The 16,782-nt window shown below is 44.9% G+C and overlaps 1 protein-coding gene across 1 annotated transcript in view; it reads left to right on the plus strand.

Annotated features, from left to right (window-relative positions):
• Efnb2 (ephrin B2) overlaps positions 1 to 16,782 on the plus strand; it is a 43,746-nt gene that overhangs the window by 21,650 nt on the left and 5,314 nt on the right. Inside the window, exons 2-3 of the mRNA XM_057752762.1 lie at positions 680 to 963; positions 16,302 to 16,394. Of these exons, the coding sequence (XP_057608745.1) occupies positions 680 to 963; positions 16,302 to 16,394 (377 nt within the window). The remainder of the gene's footprint in view (positions 1 to 679; positions 964 to 16,301; positions 16,395 to 16,782) is intronic.

Consider the following 16,782-nt stretch of genomic DNA (forward strand, 5'->3'; position numbering starts at 1 on the left):
GGCGGGGGAGGGAAGATTGTAGACCAAGGAGGTACTTGTTGTCTTCACAAGGAGAGGGCTCTTCATCTTGCAGCTGAATCAATACGACACTAATTATTTCTGGTTATCTTTTATGGGTTTGTAAGACATTTCTTTTGTTCTGTGTCATTAAAAAAAAGCCCATTGTTTGATTGGTGAGTGACTAATTATGATAAGTAATTTGAAACATTCTTGATGAAACTTGCCTGTTAATTAACATCAACAGCACATGGAAACGACCAGGACAACAAAGGCTCCGTGCATGCGCTGTTCCTGGAATGGATGAGCTCTCCCTGGCATGGCCAATAAACCATGATGCCAATGGTTAAAAAAAAATAACAAACAGGTGGGAAGGTGTGACTCATCGCAGGGGGAAGAGTTGTAAAGCTGCACAAAAGAGTATTGGAATATCACAAGGGCGGGGGTGAGAACCGTGTGTCAATGCAGGCTGCAAGGCCTGGTGGCTCAAAGGAGGGAGGGTTCCATCTTTTGTTTTCTGAGGTAAATTCCCCAAAGCATCTGTCCCCTGGAGACACCACTGGTGAATCAGAGTGCAGAACTGACATGGTTGGGGGTGACTGGTAGCATCTGGCTCGTTGGTGTCTGCATTTAAGGATGTTCATGTTTATCAACTCAGTGGTTTTTCTTTTATGCTTTTTAGATTTCTACCCGGACAAGGCCTGGTACTATACCCACAGATAGGAGACAAATTGGATATTATTTGCCCCAAAGTGGACTCTAAAACTGTTGGCCAGTATGAATATTATAAAGTTTATATGGTTGATAAAGACCAAGCAGACAAATGCACTATTAAGAAGGAGAATACCCCCCTGCTCAACTGTGCCAGACCAGACCAAGATGTGAAATTCACCATCAAGTTTCAAGAATTCAGCCCTAACCTCTGGGGTCTAGAATTTCAGAAGAACAAAGATTACTACATTATATGTAAGTATAGTTCTCTCTCTTTATTTTGTAGGAATTAGAAGCTAACTAGGTTTGTATTGATTTCTGTTTTCTTTAACTTAGCATGGCAAATTCTTTGTTGAGAAGCTTTGATCATTTTTTTAAAAAATTAATTGAAATTTGGGACCCTGTTGTAACAGTATTAATTAAATATAAATACGCAGCAGGGGCGAACCTGCCTGGATTCTTATGGTGTTGAAATAAGTAAATTATGTGAAGGGACTCAACATCTCTACTAACAAAATCATCTTTAAGGACCTTTGGTGAGGTTTTGATAGGTAAATCTGTGTGATGCCTTTTCTCTCCACCCATCCATCTGTCCATCCATCGTCCACCCACTCATGCATTTAGTGTGCATTCTGTTTCAAAAACTGTGTTTCAAAGCTAGGACTCGGTAGACCAAGGTGTAATGGTGGCACAGTCTGCTGCGACACCATCACTCCAGACAGGCAGATCTCATAGTTTAGAAGCATGGGGCTTACAGACAGGTGCCAGTATGGGTGGTAAAGTGTGGGTGTGCTGCCTGAATGACACCCCCAAATCTGTCATAATAACGTGGCGTTATTTCAGGAGGAGAGGGTAGATGCCCATTGGGTCTATCTGAAGTGCATTCATGAGCTGAGCCCACGTGACACGCGTGCCATGAACACGCCACAGCGAGCACTGACCAGGCCTGTTCTCAGGGTCATGGGTACTGTGAAATCTGTTACTCAGGCAGCTGCCCATGTGGTTCAAACAATGAGATTCTGGTTCATTGTTTTGCTTTCGAGGTATACTCTTTGTGGGCTTTCTGTAGTTGGTTTTTAATGGTAGTATTTAGATGAAACTCCTGATTCACGTAAGCGAGTATTTGACCACTGAGTTCTACCCCAGGCCTCGGGTTCCACTCTCTACCTTGTGTCCCTGGACTGCAGCTCCCTGTGGTGCAGCTGGCCTCTGGCTTGGTTCTCTTACCTCTGTATCCTGAGGCTGGAGGTCTGATTTCTCCAGTTGCAAGCGACTCTTTCCATGACGGAAGCAGTACCCACCTAGTGTTCCTCGGTGTGTAGTTTTTACATCAGTAATTAAAGCAAAGGTGGTCCCAGGCTGTAATCATCTTGTCTGTGGCTTCAAATGCCACGGAGACGAAGAACCGATTTTTGAAGCTTACATAATATATAGAAAATAGACTTCTAAGAGTAACCAAAAAAGAAAGTGGCGAGTTAGATATTTAATGAAATAATTACCATAAACTGGGCATTGTAAGATGAAGCAAGGCAAATGGAAGGGTAAGAAAAGAGGGCTATCCCTGAAGATATAATAAAGTAGTCACAACGTAAAATACATGGAAGTTAAGACTTTGGAAACACACATGCATATGGACAAAGACTTTTAATGGTTGCCATGATTTAGCATGACTTTTGGAGAAAATGAAACTGACCCCAGATTAGTTCCTTTCGAAAGGTCACTGCTCCAGCTGAGTGGAGAAAGGAGGGCAAGCACGTGCCTGAACGAGTCAGCTGTTCCCAAGACAGGAAAATACCTGATCCCGAAAACACTGTCAAGGAAAATCTTAGGGTTCCTCCATTGGTGGGGGGTACCAGCAGGCTGGCATAATTTCCTCCTCCATCTTAAGCTTAGATTTCAAAACAATGGCACTGAAAATTCCAGCTTCCTACGAGGGGCAAGTGGAAGCTTGGTGAACATTACAGATTTAACCTTTCCTTTCAAATAATATACACGAAATGTAGCTAAATGATCGGTTTACCAGCATCTCTCTGTGCGTCATGGTGAGCCTGTCCCAACTGCTCTTCATCAACGTGTGGGAGCTTAGCTTTGGACTCGCCCATGCAGTGTATTCTGTGGTTAAAGTAGCAGTCTACCCAACAACAGCATCTGTTCCTTTAGAGACCCCATTAAGCCACATTAACAGATGTATGGCGTGTTTCTCACTACTCTGACCCCCAGGTCCTTAGAGTTCGGATTTACCATGTCATAGCATGGGATGGCTTTTTGTAATTCAGGAAGCTGAAACAAGAGGACCTCAAGCTGAAAGTCAGGCTACTCTATACACAAGGTTCTTCTGTACATTCAAGAACTAGAAAGCGTCTTCAAAACAGAGCCTTGGCTGTCAAGCAATGAGGCACTGTGAGAATGTTGCTTCTAACAAGACCTTCCCAGGCCTGTGAGTGGCTCAGGACTTTTCCAGGAAGCCCTGTGCTTGCTTGAAAGGCTTCCCCTACGTCACAGGCAGAAGAGAGTATTTAGCGACATGGAGAAGCCAGTTTCTCACACACTCCGTAGCAGCGTCCGCTGCTGTACAAGTTCCCTTGAAAAGAGGGAAGTGATAAGATCAAATTTTAAAATAGCACCAAAAACAGTCAAGGGATTTGAAAAGGTAACCAATTGTCCTATCAAACAGTTGTATGCAGGATACACACACGCACACGCTCGCGCACATGCGCATACACACACACACACAGGCCTGTTGTTTTCTCAGAAGGAAAGTATGTACAGGCAATAATCTTTATACCAGTACATTCATGAAGATGGCTGGATAGCACAACAGGAAGTGTTCAGATTCGCAAGCGTATTTTCGTACTGCCAAGCACTGATCCACTTTGAGATTGCAATAAATGGCATACGTGTTTTGCTGACGCCCAGGCTTAGCAGCTGGCTGCTGGGCACTTTCACCCCAGGCAATGTCAGGAGCATCATGTGCTAGTCCCATCCTGGGGGCAGAGGAGCAGCTGTAGTGTGGAGGAGTGCTTGGCGTGCCCCCGTGGGGATGTACACTTGGCTACTCTGTCCTCCCAGGAGTCCAACGCCTTATGTCTCACTTATGCTGCCTGAGTTTCATGAGGAAGTCACTTTAATTTCTTCCTCTAGAACGTTATTTTCACTGTTGCCCAGACGGTGACGGTCAGACACACAGAGCCGCTGCTGTGTCAGCGGTACTTCCCAGTGAAAGCCAGCGGGATCTGGCCCTGATTGTTATTTTTTTTGACAAGGATTTTTTTTATTTAACTTGTAATGTTACCCAACTTACAGTCACTGCATCTTTGGGTTTGTAGTAAACATTAATGTGTAATTGGAACTGTGTTTATACCCACCATATCCCCAGAGTTCTCTTACGAAGTGACATTGTAGAATGATAGGCCTCTTCGTTAATCCTCCTCCGCAATGATTCTTTGCTTTGACATGTGGCAAAATGATATATATGGGTTTCTTCGTGTTTCGAATTGACTTTTCGAGCGACCTATTTCAGTCATTAGCCTCGGGCTTAATTTGCATAACTAATAAACTCTTCTAATCATGAATGATCTGGAGATGTGTGGTCTGAGAACTCCCTGCTCTTCGTTACAGTCAGATCTTTAATGGCCTTAAAAACAGAACTGGCTTTTATCTAGTCTGTAGTTGTTTTTTATTGTGTCTCTCATTGAATTGTTTATGAAATAACTGCATCTTCTGATACTATGGATATAGTATTCTAAAAAGCCATCCCGTTTGAATTGGGAAGGCACCCTTCCTCTGAGTGCCCAGCCTTCAGCACTGAAGTTCTCTTAGAGAAACTGTTCTTGCTTCTTCAGGGCTGAGTCAGCAAGCTCCCTGTGTTGGCCTCTCAGCTCTATCCTGAGGCTGGTGCTGTGGGCTGATAGCCAACCTGAGCTGAAACCTTGTGAAGTCTACACAAAGAGACTGCATGCGTGAGGGTGGAAGCGAGGGTCTTGTATTCTTACACTGTGGGTGAACGAGGGGTCCCGCACGGGGTGTAGACAGACTTCATGCTGCTCTTGCCTTTTGTTTCTTGTGGTTTCTGTCTTGTTTTACTGTGTACCCCTAGGCAGGTCATAATCTTCTAGCATCATCTAGAAGTCACCATTTTCTAAAGACTGTCCGATTGTTACTAAGTCACCGAGTGTCTTGGAGACAGCTCTCCGTGTCCGGCCTGCCTTGCTGAGTCTGGGGGAGCCTCCGTTTCTTAAGCCTCTTTAATCAGAGTGTGCAAAAGTGGCGGGCTCCACAGATACTGTTGAAATTGTTTTTAAAGTGTACACTCCACTTCAGCGAAGAACTCAAAAAGAAAAGAGAAATATTTGCCCAAATAAATCCAAATAACAGTATTAATGAGCCAAAAACAATGGTTTGTTCCTTATTTGGTTGAACATATGTTGCATTTTTTTTTCCCCTGGCTTTGATTTGCTCTTTTTGGGTGATGAGTGTGGCAAGTCGCACTAACTATACCAAGTGCCCTGTCACATCTCTTTGGAAAAGCACTGAATACCAGAGCGGCTCTCAGATGCCCTTTGACATGAAGATAGCTTTTAGAACATGGAAGAACGCATGACAGTCCTAGAGTGATTACAGCGTTTAGTCGGCGGGTTATCTGTGTCTAAGTGTAGCAGCAGCCACGCTCCCTTCATTGTGTACCAGATAGCTTAGCGATGCACAAACCGCGTCCTGCCTTCCTGCTCCCTGTCTTAGTGGTGAGATTTGTGTCTGATGCCTTCACTGCATGCAGTTCAGTTGAGGCATGTAAGTGCATTTCCAGCCTTATCTGTGGCTGTTCTCTTTGTGATGGTTCTTGCCGGAGACCACATGGTCGAAGGCACAGAGGATGGATGGGTGCAAACCACATGTAGAAACACAAGTTGGCTTAGGAGCTATGAGTCCACGTCTGGTCACCGTGGGCCTTATGTGCCAATAGATAAGTCACTCAAGCCAATTTCCTGCTACAGTCTTCTCATCTTTAAAAGGGCATCACGGGAACACTTGGTCATGAGGGAGAATATGTCAGATGGCTTGTGGTCATCTGTGTGGTCACCAGTCAAGCACATGTTAACATTGGAACAGGGAGGAAGTGAGAGGCTGGTGGCTGAGGCAAAACTGGACTTCATTGCGAGATGGAGCTCCTGGGGAGGATGGGTACAGAAAGCTTCCTTGGGTTGCGGTCTGGGCATCAGCCAAGCCACAGAGAAGTTGCCCAGCCTCAGTCACTCTGGGCCGCTCTACCCATTAGATCTTCCCACTTTGTCTTCTTTGACTGCTGGTACAGTCCTCTTGTCCTTTGACCGAGAAGCATACATTTGTGTGTGGTGCATTCTGGGATTGCCTCAGCTTGCCAGCAGACAGGGAGGTGTCTTGACATGCCCACAGTCCTGGTTCTTACTTCCCAGTTCACCGGCCTCTCACCTGCTGTGGTTCCCTAGGACCCAGAAAACTCCATCAGTCATCACGCCAGGGTTGCCTCATGGGCTCCATTTGTAGGAAGCCTCTCCAGGGTAGATGAGGAGGATCCATGTTGGAGTTAATATAAAGAAAGCTCAGCCTCGCTTCTGCTGATCTTGGGATGCACCGAGACACTCAGGTTCCTGAGTCTAGGGTCGTCATGGCCACCCAGAGGAGAACAGAGGATGAGATTACCATTCATAGAGACTCTGTTCATGCTCCTTGGCATCTCCTGGGAAACAGAACAGCATATCTCATGTAAACCACACAGATATGGGCCTGCCATTGCCACTCCCTGCTCTGAAAGCAACCAATGATGAGATAAGATGATGGAGTTCCAGAAGGAGGAGCAAAGATTGAGGAAGAATAGATAATAGCTCATAATGCAAAATGAGTAACATGAGAAATAAAGGACTTAGCAGAACCAAAAAGTTATTCTGGAATTATTCAGAATAAAACTGTCTTCATAATTTCATAAAACTCATTTTTATATCACTCCCCCTGCATTTATAGCTTGCTAATGTTCACACAGATTTATAAATAATTGAACAATACTAGAGACCTTGTGGATAAAAGAGGACACGTTTCTTTCTTAACAGCCCTTAAATATTCATCATGAAGATAAAATTTTAAAGCAAAATAAAACACTTAAAAAAATAGCCAAGAGGCATAGACAGACATTTGGAGGGAGAAAAAAAGGTTATGTTGAGAAGATCTAATTTATATACTTGTTAAGATGCACATGTTTATCCCTAAAGCTCTAACTCAGAGTCTGGGTGTGTTTGATCCTCTAGGAAACGCTGTGACCTTCACGCCCGACTTACTTTTCAAGTCTAGTAACACAGGGAATAGAACAGTTTTTACTGCTGTGAGGAAACCTAGGCAGTGTGACTTAGAACACTTTACACACCATGAAATGTCAGTGCAAAACCCAACGCAGGATCTCCAAACCCTTATCCACCATTGTAAGTGTGTAGCTGTGACTCCTGGGCCATGTATGCACTGTAAAGAGAATGTGCAGAGATGCATGGTGTATGTGCAGGGGTAGCAAAGAGAGCATACATAGAAAATAGTAGTGACTATAATGTACAGATATGCAAAGCACACACGTGACAGTGCAGAGGGTCAGACACATTGGAGCAGGCATGCATACATACATATATAGCGAGGGTAAAGACAGGAGGCAGGCACAGAGCGTCCGTGCTTCATGCCGAGTTCATGCGATATAAATAACAAAATGTTTCTGTCAAACATGTTTGTAGTGATGCCCTGTCATACATTATATAACATATAATTGACTTTATCAAAAGTCAGAGCTTAGCTCCTACTAGGGTACGGGTAAACTGGGTACCATGGTGTGCTAGTCCGACCAATTGCGGGAGTTGACCGCTAACCTGGACAACATAGGAATATCTACAGGGCGGAAAGACAGGAGAGATGCCCTTGTTAGTACTTCAGGTCTAAAATCTGTTCCTTTTTTTCAATAAGGTTATACTAGAATTGTTTCATGGCATTAGCAAGTACTTTGAGCCATCAACAGGACATTGATAAATAATAATGTAATTAAAATAAAGTTAATTCAGTATAGACACAGACATTAAGAGCCGTTAACTTTCCTTAGCTAAGTGCATGTGCTGCAGATGTGTGGGTGGACGGTGAGTGGGTGGGGTATGGATGGTGGGTGGTGCATGAGAAGATAGGTGGATGGTGGTATGGAAGGTGGGTGCTAATAAGAAGATAGGTGGGTGGACGGTGAGTAGATGGGGGTATGGAAGGTGGGTGGTGCATGAGAAGATAGGTGGATGGGGGTATGGAAGGTGGGTGCTAATAAGAAGATAGGTGGATGGGGGTATGGATGGTGGGTGTTAATAAGAAGATAGGTGGATGGGGGTATGGAAGGTGGGTGCTAATAAGAAGATAGGTGGATGGGGGTATGGATGGTGGGTGGTGCATGAGAAGATAGGTGGATGGGAGGTAGTAGATGGGTGGATAGGTGGATGGTGGGTATATGGCTGGCTGGCTAGTGGATAGCAGGAAAAAGACTGATAGATCACTCCAGCCTTGGGCAAGAGCCAAGTTTATCTCATTATAGAGGAACCAGGCTATGTGCTGCTGAATGACAGCCCTGCTTTGAAAGTCACTTTGCGTTCATGAATTAACCCAGTCTGCTGTTCCTACTAGTGAACTATGGGATGAAGTTATTCTTTTATTGAAATAAACATGTGGGAAATGGCCCTGGAGTCTTTGGATGGAGTAAGGATCACATGCAGGGCAGATATAAACGGGGGTATTTTATCGGGGTTACCGCTGGTCTCTCGGTGGTCAAGGCCAATAACTTCAAGACCAATCTAAACTGTTGTGCCACCAGAGAAACGCTGCCTCTTCTGCGGTGTCCCATCCTAAGCTGTCAGCAGACATCAGCTCAACCACTGCAGAAGTTGCTGCCACCTAGCCATGAACTCTACTCCGATGGATGTTTTCCACTTCGCTGCGGCTCTTTCTGTAATTACTGGGTCATTAATATCATTGCCCGCAATTAGTGACAGTTGGGTGAGCAAGAGGATTGTGGATGTCCTTCCCTGCCCCACTGCCCGTGAACTTCTACTCCGACCCTTTCCTAGCTAGATATGTCCGTATGGCCACTGACATATTAAAAAAAAACAAAAAACAGAGTAGAGAATGGGTTATGTGCTACAAATCCTCAACTGTATGTGGCTCATGATTTGGGGTATTTTCATGAGATGTTATCACTGTCTTGAACAGGAAGTTTGTATTTTAAAAACCTGGAGTTTTAAGTAAGCTAATAGACAATAGAGAATTATGTTTTGTATTTAGAACTATTATATCTTTTTTTTTTTTTACTGTGAGTTCAGTCATTACTATTGAAATGGTCATCTGGAAACCTATTTTTAAAATACAATTCTCATAGCAATTATAGCTCATATGCACATGGTGACTCCTTTGTAAGAATTATTTCTTTGCTATTGACTATGCTGTCCTCACGTTCGTGACCGTCTCTGAATCTTTGTAGCAATACCAAAACACTTGGACATGTCTGAATAAGAAAAGGGCATTTTAAGAAATTCTGTTAAAAAATTATTGCTATTATTGTCCTAATGAGAAGTCCAGCCTGCACAAGTCACCACACAGTTAGCCGTAAAATCTTAGGCTAGAAAACAACATTTTCCTCAGCTGAATTCACTGAAGATCAAGAGACCAAATTAGCACAAGCAATATTTTAAAGGAAAAAATACATAGCTTCATAACTGATCTCCCATGCATGAACATCTCTTGAGTTAAAACGGAAGCAGCAGTGTTTTAACCAGGCTCAGAACAGTGTCAGGGGCCTGGACTAAGTTCAGAGGGTCCAGGCCGAGAAGCCCTGATCTGAAACAGAGTCCAGAACCTGAGACGTTTGGTGCTAACAATGCTGTGCAAATGTTCAATGTTCCAAAAGACCCAGGCTAGCCTCCACCTCGCAGAGACCCACCTGTTTCTGCCTCCCGAGTGCTGGGATTAAAGGGGTGTGCCACCCTACCCGTCCCTCGGCCTGTTTTTCTTGATGTACGCTCTCATATGTGCATGCACACTCGTACACACATGCACACACACTCACGCATGCACTCACACTCATGCATATCCCTGTAGACATGTGGTATACTAACAGGCATGCGTCTGCCGTGTATTCCTGCTTCACTCTTAGCCATGACTGTTTATCACGAACAACTGACTCTTGCCATCATCCGGGACGGTCATGTCCTTAATCATTGTATAGTTTTCAACAGTTGAAAGGTTTTAGGAGTAACCTGATAAATCAGAATGACATTCGTGGGTAGATATTGTGACTGTCCTCCCGGTGGGTGGCTATCCCTGGGGGTTCAAGCCTTGTTTGTTTCCTGGCCCTTGTACACTCATCTATATAGAGTGACCTCAACTCCTGAAAGCTGCCAAGTAGCTGATGCTGTTTAAGTCTTCCCAGTATAGATCCTTATAAAAGCAGCTGGCTAGAAGGTATGCCCAAGGGGCTACATGTTTAAAGACTTCTCTTTCTGAGCTGTCGATGTGTTGCCCTTTCTTAGTGCATATAGAATATTTGAGCACAGAAAATAAGTTAAGACATCTCTCCAAAACACACACACACAAAACCGCATCTTTGTTCTTCATCCGTGACTTCAGTGATTCTTCAAAGCTGGAGAAGAGAAAAGGTCCTCAATTGTGATTTTTTTGTGTTTTTTTTTTAAGATGGGCTTTTTCCAAGCCACTCTGCCCAGTGCAGAAGCTGATTGGTTGTGCTATGTGGATGCTCCAGGGGCACTTATTCTCTATGCATGATTGGCTGCTTGGAGATTTTGAAAAAACAGTTAAACAGCGACACGGTTTTAACAGGAGGGATTGTTCCTGTGAGCAGGGCCTGTGCTCCCTTGGATGAGAAATGCATGTACCCTCTATCCCTGCTGGCTTATGATGTTCAAGAGTGGACAGTCCTCCACTTTCAAAGAAAGTTGATAAAATGTGAGTGGCAGCCCAGCCGGGAGCCACACTGGGTTGTTTTCTTGTTATGTGTTTGTTTTATGTTTTGTTGAATGAATGTTTCTCTTTGAAAATCCTTTGTCTCTTCGTGAGCCAGTTAGTACCATGGTGTTTTTGCTCAGTGACCAGGCAAGCTCTGCCTTATGGAATGAGATGGTGTAGGTGTGTGGGTGTGTGGGGGTAGGTAGGGAGATGCATTCCACCCTGTCTCCGAGAAGCCACGGTCTTCCCTGTGCTTTGAACTGATACTGAGGTTTGTTTCAGACATTTTCTTGTTGTCCTTTTTAAAGACAGGCATTGAGTTCTGGCTTTTCCTGGGCGTTATTGTTTCTGTGTTGAGGACTTGGCTCCTTCTGAGTCAGTTGTCTTCAAGAAGGACCTTGCTTTAGAGATTAAATCTATCTCTGTGGTCTGTTCTCTGAATTTCTATTGTGTTTTTGGAATATAAACTGATACCAAGCTAAACAGAAAGATTTTAGCTCCCCAGCTTGGATGTTGACATTAAATAACTTTACCTTGATCAGTATCCTTATGTCACAACTGGCATACATCACTTTTTATTTTGTTGATGATCAGAGGTGCAGCGCCCGTAGGAGGACACAGCAGCCTGGTTCTCGGTATTGGGGTGACTTTAACGTCGTGTCTCTCTAGACAATGCTTCTTAAGTTTGCTAGTTAGGCTGCTGCTGGTTCCTCAGATGCCTATGCTGAGCTTGGTGGAAGGGTGTATAGGAAATCTCATCCAAGAGAGCAGGGTTGGCTTGGCCAGTGTGAGATGCAGGCTGGGCAAGCACAGCGTGGATAGATTTGGTGGTGGCAGGGAATTCTCAGAGAATGCTGGCTGTTTGCTGATCAAAGGTGTGCCATCAAGGTCAGCCCTGTGTAAGGCGAGAGCGTTTGTGGTTTTCCTGACCCCATACACTTATCGTGAACTCACTCTCATTAATTATTATATTTACTTTCAGATGTCATGGCTCTCGTAAGCCACTTAAAATAGTTTGACCCATCCTCCGTGGTGTGACTAGGCATTCGGACACCATCCTGCCATAGGACCTCAAGCTGTGGCCTTTGCGGGATGGTACTGAGCTGCAGAATGTTTGGCTCCTCCCTTGCCAGCCTCTGTGGGAACAAGGCCTCCATCTGATGAGCCCACTCTTACGCACTGTGCTCCATCCAGCTGCAGCCGCAGCTTGGCCTTCTGGGAGGGAGCAGAGCATGTGGTGTTCCTGTCTCTATCAGGACTATTCTGTCTATGTCGTCTATTTTCCCAGACCCCACCTCTGTAGATCTGTTTGTGTTCATCTAGCCAGGATCACAGCCCAGTAGGAGCTGCAGATAGTCGGAAACACGGGCATCTCAAACTCTGAATGTTTGCTTTGCTTTTGTTTTAAGAGAGAGTCTGCCTGCATTGCCCCCACTGACCTCAAACCCTCGGCCCTCACGTCTTAGTCTTTCCAGCGCTAGGATTGCAGACATGGATGCCACATCCAGTCAGGGTGCTTTTCTGTTGAGCGGTGACTGTGGAGAAGACAGGGCAGTGTAGTGGTGTTGTCCGTACCCTCTGAGTTAGACCCAAGGTGCAAAAGCTTTTAAAACCCAGTAGTAAAATGGCATGTGTAAAATGTCTTTATTAAGCCTACCTCCCAAATGAATAGAGAAACTTCAAGTAATTTTTAATTTTATAAAGTATATTTCACCCGCAATTAGGCCAAGGGAGAGAAATATCTGGGCACTACATAGAAGCCTAGGTATAGTCATGTTATATTTCCTGTCTCTCTGTGGCTGAATGCAGTCTTACCCATTGGGTAATACAATGATCGTGGCCACATTAGGTCATGCTGGTGGGGTTGACACAGAGGAAAGCTAAGCATAGTGGGGTAACGTTTATTTTTATTCTTTAAGTTAAAAATTCCCTGGGGCGTTCACATGAATGATACAGTTGCAAAACTACCTAATGAAATGGAAATAGTCTTTATTCCTACGTATTAGCAATTTTCTTGTTATGTTTCAAAATTAGTGCTGAGCTTTCTGAAGCTTCTAGGTCCCAGGTTGATGGAGGAATATCGGAATACTAACCTTTGGTGCATTTCAGTAGTTCGTGGCCAGGAAGGAAAGGCAATCAGGACAGAACATGGGGCCATTCTTCCAGCCGGGGCAGGTCCTCTGGAGTAAGACTACTCTACCTGTTGAAGACATGTAGAAAATCGAATTTACATCAGATCTAAGGCTTGTATCTCATAAGGCTTCTCTCTATCGTGTTATACTCCTAAAGACTATAACCTTCTGAAGTTTCTATTGGCGCAGACATCTGAAAATGTGTTTTTCCATGACACCTCGTTCCTAGCCGTATCCAGTTCTGTTGCCACTCAGAGGAGGAAGGCTTGCTCTTGGCTTGCAGTTTACGGGGATACAGGCTGCGGTGGGGGCAGACAGTCACATGCCACCCACCGTGCATGAAACTGCTTGCTCCCCTCTCAGAGAATCAGGAAGCAGCATGCTTTCTCTCCCCCAAATCGCCCAACCCAATGTGTCAGGGACCCCAGCCCCAGGCCCTGGATGGTGCCCCCCACATGTAGCACAGATCTGACCACCTCAGTTGTCTCTGTCTGGGAAGAGATCTGACATGTTCAAAGACATGGGTGTCACAAGTACCCTACGAGTTTCCTAATCCCCCCTTCCTTTTGGCTATCAGCTTTCACAGTGACCCTTGCAACAGTATCATACAATTTGCCATTTCTAACAAACAATGGGTAGAAATAAGTTCTTCCCAGGTTCTTCCACTGACTTTTGAAAAACTGTCGTTGTCCAGAATACTGTGCTTGCCTCAGGCTTTTCTACTCTTCCCACCAAACTGATATAGTAATACAGTACTCCTCCTTCCTCCTTCCCTCCTTCCCTCCTTCCCTCTTTCTTTCTTTCTTTCTTTCTTTCTTTCTTTCTTTCTTTCTTTCTTTCTTTCTTTCTTTCATCTCTTCCTTCCTTCCTCTCTCTCCCCCTCCCTCCCTCCGTCTCCTTCCTTTCTCTCCCTCCTCCTCCCTCCCTCTCTCTGCCTCCTCTCTCTGTCTCTTTCCTCTCTCTCCTTTCTCTCCTCTCTCTCTCTTTCCTCCCTCCCTCCTCCTTCTTTCCTTCCTTTCTTTCTTTGGTCAGTCAAGAGGGGGACATTTCAGATTTTAAAGCTGTGAAGTGGTTTCTATTTTATGCAGCCCTGGCTCCCTCCCACATGTCTATGGTCTCTGGGTGCTAAAACACAGACTGAAATTTAATTTGAATTCCTTTAGCGATCTTTACATCTGGAGGGTGGTTTAAACATCCTCTGGTTCAAACCTGGGGAGCTCAACACAAACATTCTGGCTTAGAAGCAGAGCAGCACTGGCCTACAAATTAATATATATATAGCATTTTATATATATATAGTATATGTGTATGTATGTGTGTGTGTGTTCCCCTCCCGTGCCTGCTGCGTGGTGGAATTCAGCAGGGCCCTGCAGATACTGGGGCTTGCAGGTAGTGGTGCTTCCTAACCTGCCTTCCTTTTGTATTCTTTTTAGTGTGAATCTGATTTTTCCCTCAGAGATTACACCAAAGAGATCTGTAGTCTTCTCTACCTCTTGCTCAGCTTTCAGTTATCACTGTCCTTTGTCAGGGGAGGGTTCAAACTTTTAGCAAGAAAAGAAAAGTTGTTTACTAGCTTTTAATAGGATGCTCTTCAGCACAAAGTGCTTTATGAGTTCCTGAGTCTAAACTTAGTATTCTCCTTGAGTTCAGGAAGCTAGACATTTGACCAGTGGTTCCTTGAAACAGGTCACCTTTCTACTTTTTTCTATGTGGGGACATATCCTGATTCCTGAGAAATGACGGGAGAAAACTCTAAGCAATAACTGAAGATTCAGCAATGCCCTGGACCCTCCAGAAATAGTTCTCAGAGGACTCCATGCTGTGAGAAGCCTTAGGAGACAGGCTCTGAGACTGAGCCACTTTTATTGCAGAAGGGGAAGGAAGATGGGAAAATGGTAACAATAGCAGCAGAGGACCTTTTTTAGATTCTCAGAAACACAGTCTCTCTAGACAGTTCTTCTGAGTTATCTGACGAGCATTTTCTCCAGTCTGCGAGTAGATACTGTTTAACCTACTGCGACACCCCAACAAAATTATTATGGCAACTCTTACCTGTTTTCCCAGGAAAACTGAAAGCATCTGCAACAGCCAAGGAAAGAGATACAGCTATGAGACACTCTCAGATAAGGGGCGAGATATTTATACACACAAGAGGCGCCTTTGTTTTTAGGAGAACAGTGAGATAGGAAGTTGGTAACCCAGCACGCAGAAGCAAATTCCTGTCTTGTTCCTCAGTTAGAAACTTCTACCCACTCTGAAAGCGTTTGGAGCTGTTTGGGGATGGCATGCTTGGAAAACAAAACGACCAGGTTGAAAGAAGTCACCAGAGCACCTGCCCCTTTTGCATTTTCTTCCGAGTGTAGCGCTGGTGGACAGGAGTTTGATAGTCCAAGTGGAAGGTGATTGAAGTTCCAGGCATGGATGTATATGAAACACTTCTGTTCCTTGCCCCTTGAACTCAAGGGGAAGCAGTGTCCAGCACATTCCAGCCTCTCCTCCCGCTCAGTCTTGAACTATAATTGAAAGCCTGCTCCTCATTACGGAGCCTGACAGCCCATCTCTTTGCAGCTTGAGTTACGAAGCCATTTAGAGAAATCACTGGCCTAAAGACAAACAGCAGGGTGTGTAGACACAACGTAGCAGCCTCGGAAAGCAGGAAGACATTGGTAGAAGGACTGTTATGGAAAGGGAATCCAGTTGGCAGTGTGGCGCAAGGTGGTTGCCCCCACCTGTGTTGTAACAAAGTTGTCCCAAGGCTCAGAAAGGGAAAGCGTTGTGCTGAAATCTGTCCTGCTGGAGTTTTCGCCTGCAGGAAACTTGGCTGGAGCAGCTGATGGGGCGGGGGGGGGGGGGTTGATAAAAACACAGGCTTGCAGGGGCTTCCATGGTGATGTGAAGGGGGGCTCTGAAGACTCGAGTTCTGTATGCTGCTTCAGCACATTTCTGGCTGGAGAAGGGAACAAGGGGTGTCAGAAGGCTCCCCTGCTAGTGTTTACAGAACTTGGATGCTTGACAAGGGGAGCATCAAGCTAATTGTTCTTGAAGCAGGAAGTCTGGAGTGGAGGAAGCAGGTGTTGGGAGCTGATTACCCAGTTTTGAAAGGACTGTGTTCACTCTTCAGCACTTTCTGGTTTGGCCCCCTAGGAGTCCGTGGGTATTTTGGACGGCACTGTCCTTTTTACCTGTAGAGTAATACTAGATCATACGTGTACGGGAGGGCATGTTTAAGCGCATTTGGGAGCAGGCAGCTTACATGTAGTGGCCATGTTTCTAGGATCCATTTCTCTTTGTTTATTTTTCTGTTTCTTTTCGGCTTTCAGCATCCCATACATTCAGAAAACTTGTGACAAAGAGTGAATTCTTATTTTTCAAGTTGTTTTCAGACATTTCATGTTCATGTAATCTTGGCCTATTGATTTCCTGATTTTTTCTTTATTTTTTTGTTTTGTCCATTTTATTTTTAATCAGCTACATCAAATGGGTCTTTGGAGGGCCTGGATAACCAGGAGGGAGGGGTGTGCCAGACAAGAGCCATGAAGATCCTCATGAAGGTTGGACAAGGTAAAAGATCATCTGCTGCTTTGTGAAAGCCACTGTGACCAGGTGTAGCCCCCAGCTAGCGTGGCACCCGGGGTGACGGTGAGCGCCACCGTCGCCCCTCTTCTTAGTTTTGAAGGCAGCCCCTTCTCTGCACTTTGAGCCACTGGCAAAGTCCCCCCACCTCCCCCAAGGCGATATGCTCAGTTTTTCTTACTGGAGATCTCTCCAAAAGTTCAGGTCAGCGAGACAGATGTTGCCACAGATATGCGTATTTCTCTTTCCCAATGCAGAACGCCTCTTTGATTGGGAAATCAAAGTGTCCAGTATGTAAACCCAGGCTCTGCAGCTTTGTTTTATTTTCAAATCTGGACAGCCCAAGAGCTGCGTTTTTATGTAGAATAAGCTATTG

This window comes from Chionomys nivalis, chromosome 20 (assembly GCF_950005125.1).
Source record: "Chionomys nivalis chromosome 20, mChiNiv1.1, whole genome shotgun sequence".
NCBI lineage: Eukaryota > Metazoa > Chordata > Mammalia > Rodentia > Cricetidae > Chionomys > Chionomys nivalis.